Raw genomic sequence first — 9,222 nt, 5'->3', positions numbered from 1 at the left:
ATCATTTTTATTTTACTCAAAGAAAACAAATGTCCCACAAGGAACATAATATAATAGATTTTTGACCTTTCGTCATCACAATATTTTTTTTTTTTTTTGAAAATATAAAAATGCTAAGTAGATTTACAGGTAGGGTTAGGGGATAGAATAAACAGTTTGTGCAGTATAAAATTATATAAATCATTATGTTTATGTATGGAAAGTCCCCATAAAACATGAAAACCCAATGTGTGTGTGTGTGTGTGTGTTTAAATAGACAGATGCTACAATTATTGAATTATTATTGTACCTTGGCAAATCTGAGCACAGTTTGAGACATTTCCAAGGGAGCCACATTTGAGATTTCATACATTCAAAAAAATGCTGGATTAAAAACAACCCAAGTTGGGTTAAATATGGACAAACCCATCAACCTGGTTATTTTTAACCCAATGGTTGGGTTAAATGCTTGACTAACTTGCTGGCTAGTTTTATTTAACTCAATTATTGTTTAAAAAATGACTATATGATTGTCTTAAAATTAACCCAAAATAGGTTGGAAATTAAAAATCAGACACATAATTACTAGAGGCAACAGTAATAATCAAAAGGTGAACATTTATTAATAAGCAATTTAATAAATGTTTATTTTTAAATATTATTTATTAAACCTATTAATAAATGTTCATTTCCAACATATTTCTGGTTCATTTTAAGCCAGCAATACAGTCATTTTTAAACAATAGTTGAGTTAAATAAAACTACCCAGCAGTTTGGACAAACATTTAACCCAACTTGGGTAATTTTTAACCCAGCATTTGTTCATTCACTCATTCATTCATTTTTTTTTTTCTTTTCTACAGGGTTTTATACTGCATATTTTGACAAATGTAATTGGTCATGCATCTGGAAAGGATGCATACTGTGCACAGTATCTATACATACTGCAAAATTAGCCAAAACCTTCTGAATTTGGAATATCATATAGTCATTCTACAATTTCTGCCATATTAAGCTGAAATGATAATATGCTATTCTGAATTCATCCAGCCTGAAAGTCCTCTAAAGCTCCCAGCTGCTAAATGCAACATAATTACAGCTGGCGCTGCCCTCTAGTGGTGTGAGACTCTCTGTATGACAGTACTCAGAGCTCATTTAGCATGTTTCATAATGAGCAGCTGCTGCCTGTCTGTGTCTGTGGGGAGTAGGGGGTCATGGATACCTGCTTCCTGCGGTCCCCAGCAGATGGCCCTTGCTTTCTGGCACCGGAGTCGCAGACGCCACCGGTCCCATTCAGATCCCCTGGGCCAAATTAGAGGCCATTAATAGAGTTACTCTGAACAGCATAATAGGGTTGATAGGCAGCTCCAACTGATCTGAGACCTGTCCTCTCACAGCTTCCTCTTGTGTCAGAGTGTTTAGCACAGCATGTCGTAAAATTCTGTGAAAGACAAACACAACACACCACCTGATAAATACGCTTTATGTGTGAGGGAACCAGCAATGTGTTTTGTGGAACAGAATCTTTTGCAATCTCTGAAAATAGAGAATATTGTGATATATTTACATAAATTATTGTGTTTTTCCCCTAATTAGCATATGTTATTGTGGCATAAATGAGTAAAAGAAGAACTAAAAAGAATTGTTGTATTTTTACAAAGATTAATCTCACTTCAGATTGTTGGTGTAAAATGCATGATTTTGCTGTGCTATTTTGCTTTTTTTTTTTTTTTTTTTTTTTTAAATACAAATTTAAAAAGTTGAAAAGTTAAAAGAAACAATAAATATAGAAGCCTAATTCCTACAAAGGTTATCCACTTGACTTCATTAACTTTTTTTTTTATTGGACGTTTAAAAAATGCCCGGTATAAATATGTTAATATGAAGTATATTAATTAAACATGAGCCTAATTTCTTATGCAAGTATGAAATAACTGTTTTTTTTTTCTATAAGTATAACATCATATTTCTAATATACATCATATTTATATATCATATGATGTATTTTAAATGTATCTTTTTCTGGTGAAAACCCATGTTCAAAAATATAAATATATGTCTATATTTAAAATACATGAATCTCATTTTTTTATGCAAGTATAAAAGTACATTTGTTAAAATTATAAGTGCATTTTTTAATATTAATAAAAAAAATCATATTTGAATAAGTCAGTGTTTTCTGATGAAACCAGTTCATTTCTTTTTTCTTTTTCATAATGATGATAATACTATTGTTAAAAATAATTTTAAATACATTTCCTCATGTTGCCATCATGTGATCAGATGAAAGTATTAACATGGGAAACTACTTTGTGAATTTGTCAACAGTAAATTTGATTGGCATGGGCTGGAGGGAAATTTAAAGGGGCGGAGTCAAATTTGAACCTGATCTTTCCAACCAATCAACAATAAAGAGTGATTGGGAGTTGTTATATCCTCTGAGCACTCAGAGGAATGTCTTGAGAGACCAACAATGGGAAGAAGTTCAGTGGTTATTGATTTTATAATTATAGTTTCATGTGGATTTCTGTGTTGTGCTGAACAACTGAATGTATGGGAACAATCTTTAGACCAGGGCTTTAGTCAAAATGCTGTCTTCAGACAGCCAATGCCAGCGCAAATGCCTGATCAAAGTGTGTTAGGCTTTGCACCCAACATGTTTCAAAACCTTATTGAATCCAGGGGACCTGCACCTGTGGCTCCTTGGAGACCTGCCCCAGCAATGGGGCAAATGCAACCACAATCCCAGAGAACCAACTACGCACCCGTCCCCCTTCAGCCTAGCCAGCCTTTGCGAAGCCAAGTGAATTCTGGACTTATAAAACCTGAGCAAACAGTTGAGACGTTCTCACAAACCCAACAGGGACTCCAGAAGCCCATTCCAGGTCCTGATCTCTATCCTGACCTCAAGGATGAGTTGGTTATGGGGCCAGAGTTTGTACCTGAGTCGCCAGAGCCTGCAAACACCGTGGAGGTTCATTGTGGTGAGGTCTCTGTCAAAGTGCAGGTGAAGCAAGATTTCCTGGGAAACAATCAGTTCATCAACCCCTCTGATTTGACGCTGGGTGGTTGTCCATCTGTTGGATTTGATGACCAGGCCAGGATTGTTGCCTTTGAATCAGCATTACAAGAATGTGGAAGCACACTAACGGTACTGTATGTTCTGGTTCGCACAGCTCTACTATTTACTTATGTTTTCTAGTTGTGATCCTGCTATTAGAGCAAGGTTTTATTTAAACAAGTTTTTTTGTAACCTTTTTATAGTCAATATTTGATCAATTTGAACCTTCGCCGCGAGTTTGATTGACAGGCGATCTAAGTTAACCAACTATAACGCCGGATCCGCCATTTTGTAAGACAAAATGGTCAGGGGAGTTATTGGATTAACATCGGTGGATTTGAATTTGGAAAAATGGTGTGAATTGACGTCTGTCCGTGGTTGAAACATTCCTTAAGTTCATTCATGTTTATTTGATGCTAAAAGAATAACTAGTATGAAGAGATGATCGGTTCACGAGCCGTTTGATCTGTCGCGACACATTAAAGAGCTACAAAACGTTATTTGTTTAAATGTCTTTAAAATCTAAAAACAAATTGTGACTTTCATATCATAAGTAACATGCTCTGTCTTGTCTGTCGACTCGCTGTCGGTGTCCTCTTTTCTCCTCGATGATTTTAGAACGTGTGGCCTGAGAGACCTACACATAGCAACAGTAACTAAAGGGGGCGGGTCTTTGCGCACGGAATTGTGACCATTAATGGCCTCAACATGGCCATATGATAAAGATAAATGTGTAATATGGGGTTGGGAGATCGGTTGACTATTTAATAATTGCTTTATTTAGGTAGCTATTTATGTACATATTGCCTTTTGTATTTTGTCTCAATTTCTATTTGTGTGTATATAATTTAATAATTACTAACAATATCTTATTTTGAATTTTATCCTTTTTGTCTTGTCGTCATCTTGTCTTTTTTTCGTTATCGTTTTAATATATTGTATGAATAATTGTGGCCTTTTCCCCCCAGATGACTGAAGATTCACTTGTTTATTCCTTTGTTTTGGTGTATTCACCTTCACCTCTTCCTAACACACCTATTGTGAAGACCAATGAAGCTATGGTTGCAATTCATTGCATCTACCCAAGGTAACACACTTTAAATCTTTCAAAGTAACATAACAATCAAGCTTTAGTTTATAAGAGCTGGAGTCATGACCTCTAAGAGTTCTATTTATGACAGCATTTTGGTTCAACATGCAGAAATTTTGGGAATAAAGTTGTTTTGGGAATGAGCTTATAATTGGCCTTTTATGAGAATGTCCAAATACATTTTTACCCCTCATGTTTAATCCTATATTCACTTATTACCAGTGATGAACACATAACCATTACAAGTAGCCTAATGCAATTTATGTAATCTGATTACTTTTTTTCAAGTAGTAGTAAAGTAACTAATTACTTATAAATTCTAAAAAAGGAGTTACTTTTTCAAATATGTAATGCAGGTTACTTTGATTTCCTATTTATTGATTGATAGCTCTCCTGAACCCATGTTGAGCGAAATGGGGAGTCAGAAATTTGATAATTACCAAATTTCTGAAGTCATGATTACGAAATGGGAGGGCGTTCATGTGCACTTTTACCTGGGAAACGTGCATTTATGATAATTCTGAGAGCATGTGAAAGCAGCATAAGTGCAGAGGCATTGCGCTTCAGCACAGCTGAAAGGTTTCTTTGAGCTGCGCCCTCTATTGTACTAGCGTGAATTTGCGTTTCCTTCAGTCTGAGGCTCACTTCAGTTTAGGTGTGAAAAGGCCTTTACATTTACCAAAAATGGTACAAGCAAACCCAGACCAGGTGAGAGAAAATAACACGAAAGTAACGTAACCCATTACTTTCCTTTTTAAAAAACTAATTAATGCAATTAGTTGTTTTTTTTTTTTTTTTTTTTTTAGGGAGTAATTGAATATTGTAACATTACTTTTACATTAATATATATATATATATATATATATATATATATTAGTAGTCAACATTTGAAGTCGATCAAAACATTTCAAAGTTGTCCTAAAACCTTGTTTTAGGACAAAATTGAACTTTTATGATCCGCTTCAAATGTTCACTACTGTAAATTTAACCTTCTAAACTTACAATTTAAGTTAAATAGTTGTCATACTTTGGTTCACCAAATGCTGTACATTGTATCATGTAACTTTCAGGAAACACAATGTGAGTAGTAATGCATTGCATCCCACCTGGATTCCATATGCTGCAGTGAAATCTGGCGAAGAACATCTACACTTTTCCCTTAAGCTCATGACTGGTAAGTGGCCTTTTAGCATTACTGTGTTTAGTTCTTAACCTGAATGTCTTAATCAGACCTGTTCTACAGATGACTGGAGGTATGAGCGACCCTCAAACGCCTACTTTCTGGGAGATTTCATAAACCTGGAAGCCTCAGTGGTCCGTGCTAATCACGTTCCCCTGCGGGTGTTTGTGGAAAGCTGCGCTGCTACTTTGGGCCCCAGCGGGGAAACCACCACCATCTACACGTTCATCGAGAACAGCGGGTGAGCGACTATTCCAGACAGACCTATCGAACTATTGCGCTATTGTTGGTTTATACGGTTAAATGAAATCTTTAGATGCATGGTGGATGCCAAGCTGACAAATTCCAGATCCAGGTTCATGCCCAGGATACAGGATGACAAGTTACAATTTCAGATAGAGGCATTCAGATTTAACCAAGATTCCCATGGATCGGTGAGTCAATTACTGTATACGATCAGAAAAATGTACCTTTAGGGGTACAAAAGCTTGTCACTGGGGTAGTACCCTTAAAAGGACAACTTTGTACCTTAGTAACCCCTAAAAAATGCATGTTAGTAGCCTACTTTAGAATAGTCCTATGTATCCTTGAATTAAAACTGTGAACTTTTGAGTAAGATGTCCCAAGTACAAGTTTTGCACTTTTGATTTAGATCAGCCATTTGTTAATCTGAATTAATCAAACTGTACACTCTCAGAAACAAGTGTAAACAGAACAGATTGAGTTTAGTTGTCTTTCTCTCCCAGATCTACATCACTTGTCATTTAAAGGCTACTACAACATCCAGCCCCATTGATATTATGAACAAGGCCTGCTCATTTGTTCAAGAAACAAACAGGTATGGGTGAAGTAATGTCGGAAGAAAGTTTGTGCGTCTCCATTCGACGTCCAATGAGTATTCCTGTGTTTCCTAACAGCTGGACTGCTGCAAATGGAGACAATCAAGTGTGTGACTGTTGTGAGACCAGCTGCATCACGAGGAAGGGCAGAAGTCTGGATTCTGATGGTATCGTTCCACTTTTGAATCCATCCCGAGATATTTGGAAAGCTATAAAACTCTTTCTGCGCAACTTGAATGTTTCAATCCGTTTTGCATTTTAAGATTCCATGTTGGAAGATGAGGCTACTATTGGACCGATTATTGTCCAGGAGCCACAACCAATTGAGGAAGAGCCTTTACTGCAAATTGGAGAGTCTTCTCAGGTGTCATCGAAAGATGCAGGTGACTGTTGACTTCATTAATATGATGGCTTTAAGCATACAGTGTCCCAGAATGCAAACTGCCCTTCAAAAGTTTGAGGTTGAGGCGTATATTTGAAAAGTCTGCTTTATTCCTGTGATCAAAGCTGAATTACTCCATTACTCCAGTCTTTAGTGTCACATGATCCTTCAGAAATCATTCTTGCTGCTCAAACGTTTCTTATTTGTTGGAAACCGTTGAAAACTGCTTAAAGGGATAGTTCACTCAAAGTCCCATGATTTACTTGCCCTTAAGCCATCCTAGCTGTATATGACTTTCTTCTTTCAGACGAACACAATCAGAGTTATATTAAATTCTGGCTCGAAGTATGTAATGGTTGTGAATGGGGGGGCCACACATTGAAGCCAAAAAAAGCATATCCATCATAAGTAATCCATACGACTCCAGGTGGTTAATAAATGCCTTCTGAAATGAAGCGACGCGTTTTTGTAAGAGAAATATACATATTTAAAACTTTATAAATTCTAATAACTACCTTCCGGCAGACAACTGTACACATACTGAGCAAGTCATAGGATGTAGAAGTAGTGTAAGCTTTGACTCTCACGGTTCAAACAAATAGGGCTGAGCAACAAACTCAAACTCTTATATTGAAATCCTCTGACATCTCTTTAAAAATTGTTTTAGACTTTTAATTTGTGACTGGTGTTTTGTTTTGCTCTATTCTCTGCGCTTCCATGTTCGCCTTCACATATACGTCATGCATCAGGTCCGAGGATACTCCTCCACATTTAAAACTAAACTATAATAATTAGCTTTCAGCAGATGGCCATTTGCATCGATTTGTGGTAGTTTTCCTCACAAAAACCCATTGCTTTGCTTCAGAAAGTCTTCAAAATGCCCCCCATTCACCCCCCCATTATAAAGCTTGGAAGATCCAGGATATATATATATATAATATATTTTTTTTAATATAACTGATTGTTCATCTGAAAGAAGTCATACACCTAGGATGGCTTGAAGGGGAGTAAATCATGGGTTAACTTATTTTTGGGTGAACTATCACTTTAATTTCACTTTTTTTCCCATTCAAACGAATCCTAAAAACAGTATTTATTTGACATTGGAAGTCTTTTATATCCTTAAATGCCTTTACACTTCTATAAAAATCCTGGGTTAAATATGGATAAACCCAGGGATTGGGTTGTTTACACCCAGCCATTTTTTTTTTTCCAACCAATTTTGGATTTATTTTTAGCCAGCAATATAGTAAAAGACATGTTTTTGCTCACCCCCAAATAGGGGCAAATTTGTTGGGTATTTTAAGCTGAAACTTGACCAAACCAGAGACTTGTATTACATCTTGTGAAAGAGGGCATAATAGGTGTCCTTTAACCCAACCTGCTGGGTTTGTCCATATTTAACCCAGCTTGGGTTGTTTTTAACCCAGCATTTGTCACTTTTGATCATTTCAATGTATTTATGCTGAGTATTCATTTCTATAAAGTCCCCCGTAGTCAATTTTATCCCTTAAAACTCATCTTTGATAACCAAAATTACATATTTAAACATTTTTTTTTTCTATGAGATTTCTCCATGCCTTAAAATAGCTTGAATGTAACTCCACACCATTGTTTTATTATACGTGGATCAATATGCTAATTAGCCCCGCCTCCGACCACTCGCACCAGCTCAGATCCACTCGGTCAACTTACCGAGGTAAACACGGCGATGGCATTGACTTATGAATTTGCACATGGTTTGTTGTAAAGCACATTTCCAAAAAAAAAAAAAAAGTACAGGCATAAACATTACATCCATAAGTCACCTTGAGACCAGTTGGTTATAAATAGTTGAAAAAGTAGCTTAGATTTTGCTTATTTGGTATCTAATGCAATTACAATGACATTAAGAGCTCAAATACTTTTTAGGGCCACTGTATATGTGATTTGTCTGTGTCCAGGATCATAACCCTTACTCCTTTACCTTCTTCCTCCTCTAGAGTACTCCATCGAGTTGGTGCTCGTGACTGCTCTGGTGGTCACAGTTGTAATCTTGTGTGTCATTATCCTTGGAACGTTGTTTTACCAAAGACGTCAGAAACTGCCTGCGCTGATTTGTGAATGAGAATAAAAGCTGTTTTGTCTAACTGGTGTGTTTTGTTTCCTTGGTCTGCTGTTGCCTCCAGTTAGTTGGTTAAAGCCCATTAGGTTCTCGTTTCTGTTCAGGGAATCCCATCTGTAGTAAATGACCCATCATCTTGCTGATGCGGCACTGTTTACCAGTTTGGAACACGGTAACAATTTGCTGTTCATGGCTTTCCAGCATTGCACTGTTAAAGTGACACAAATGTACTGGCTACATGTATAAGTGTGCTTGTTTGCTTTCAAAGTTAAATTCAGACTGATTTTCACTGCTCAACTACTTTTTGTCATTTGTTTTATTTTATCTCCAGAGAATATGAGTCTAATATAAAACCCCTTGCATAAAAATGGCTTTCATATTTTGAGTTTTATGGTCTGTCTTGCGTTGGTGAAACGGACTGCATCCGCGCTCATGGGAACAGGAAGACAAATAGACGTAATTAAAATGGCCATAAAAGCAATAGGAAGCTTTATTGAAATGAAGTGGGGTATGGAAGTATAATGGTGTGTTTGTAGCCAGCTGATGTGGTGTAATATTGGTGTGCTTTACAAACGCATCCATTGACT

At 36.5% G+C, this 9,222-nt stretch overlaps 1 protein-coding gene across 1 annotated transcript; it reads left to right on the top strand.

Annotated features, from left to right (window-relative positions):
- Positions 1-2,462: 2,462 nt before the first annotated feature.
- On the top strand, positions 2,463-8,638 carry LOC137032835 (zona pellucida sperm-binding protein 3-like). The gene is made up of 9 exons (XM_067404797.1): positions 2,463-3,130; positions 4,009-4,127; positions 5,201-5,304; positions 5,374-5,551; positions 5,627-5,744; positions 6,057-6,148; positions 6,228-6,316; positions 6,413-6,532; positions 8,514-8,638. The coding sequence occupies exons 1-9, from the start codon at positions 2,588-2,590 to the stop codon at positions 8,636-8,638; spliced, it is 1,488 nt and encodes a 495-aa protein (XP_067260898.1). The 5' UTR covers positions 2,463-2,587.
- The last annotated feature ends 584 nt before the right edge of the window (positions 8,639-9,222 follow it).

Source organism: Chanodichthys erythropterus, chromosome 12 (assembly GCF_024489055.1).
Source record: "Chanodichthys erythropterus isolate Z2021 chromosome 12, ASM2448905v1, whole genome shotgun sequence".
Lineage (NCBI taxonomy): Eukaryota > Metazoa > Chordata > Actinopteri > Cypriniformes > Xenocyprididae > Chanodichthys > Chanodichthys erythropterus.
Note: the sequence above shows the minus strand (reverse complement) of the source record. Positions and strands in the feature narration are given on the sequence as shown.

Excerpts from the sequence above, each read along its gene's own strand:
- LOC137032835 (XM_067404797.1), top strand. The coding sequence starts at position 2,588 with ATGCCAGCGCAAATGCCTGATCAAAGTGTGTTAGGCTTTGCACCCAAC. Across the intron at positions 4,128-5,200 it reads ATTCATTGCATCTACCCAAG|GAAACACAATGTGAGTAGTA; the intron begins GTAACACACTTT and ends TGTAACTTTCAG. Across the intron at positions 6,317-6,412 it reads CAGAAGTCTGGATTCTGATG|ATTCCATGTTGGAAGATGAG; the intron begins GTATCGTTCCAC and ends TTGCATTTTAAG.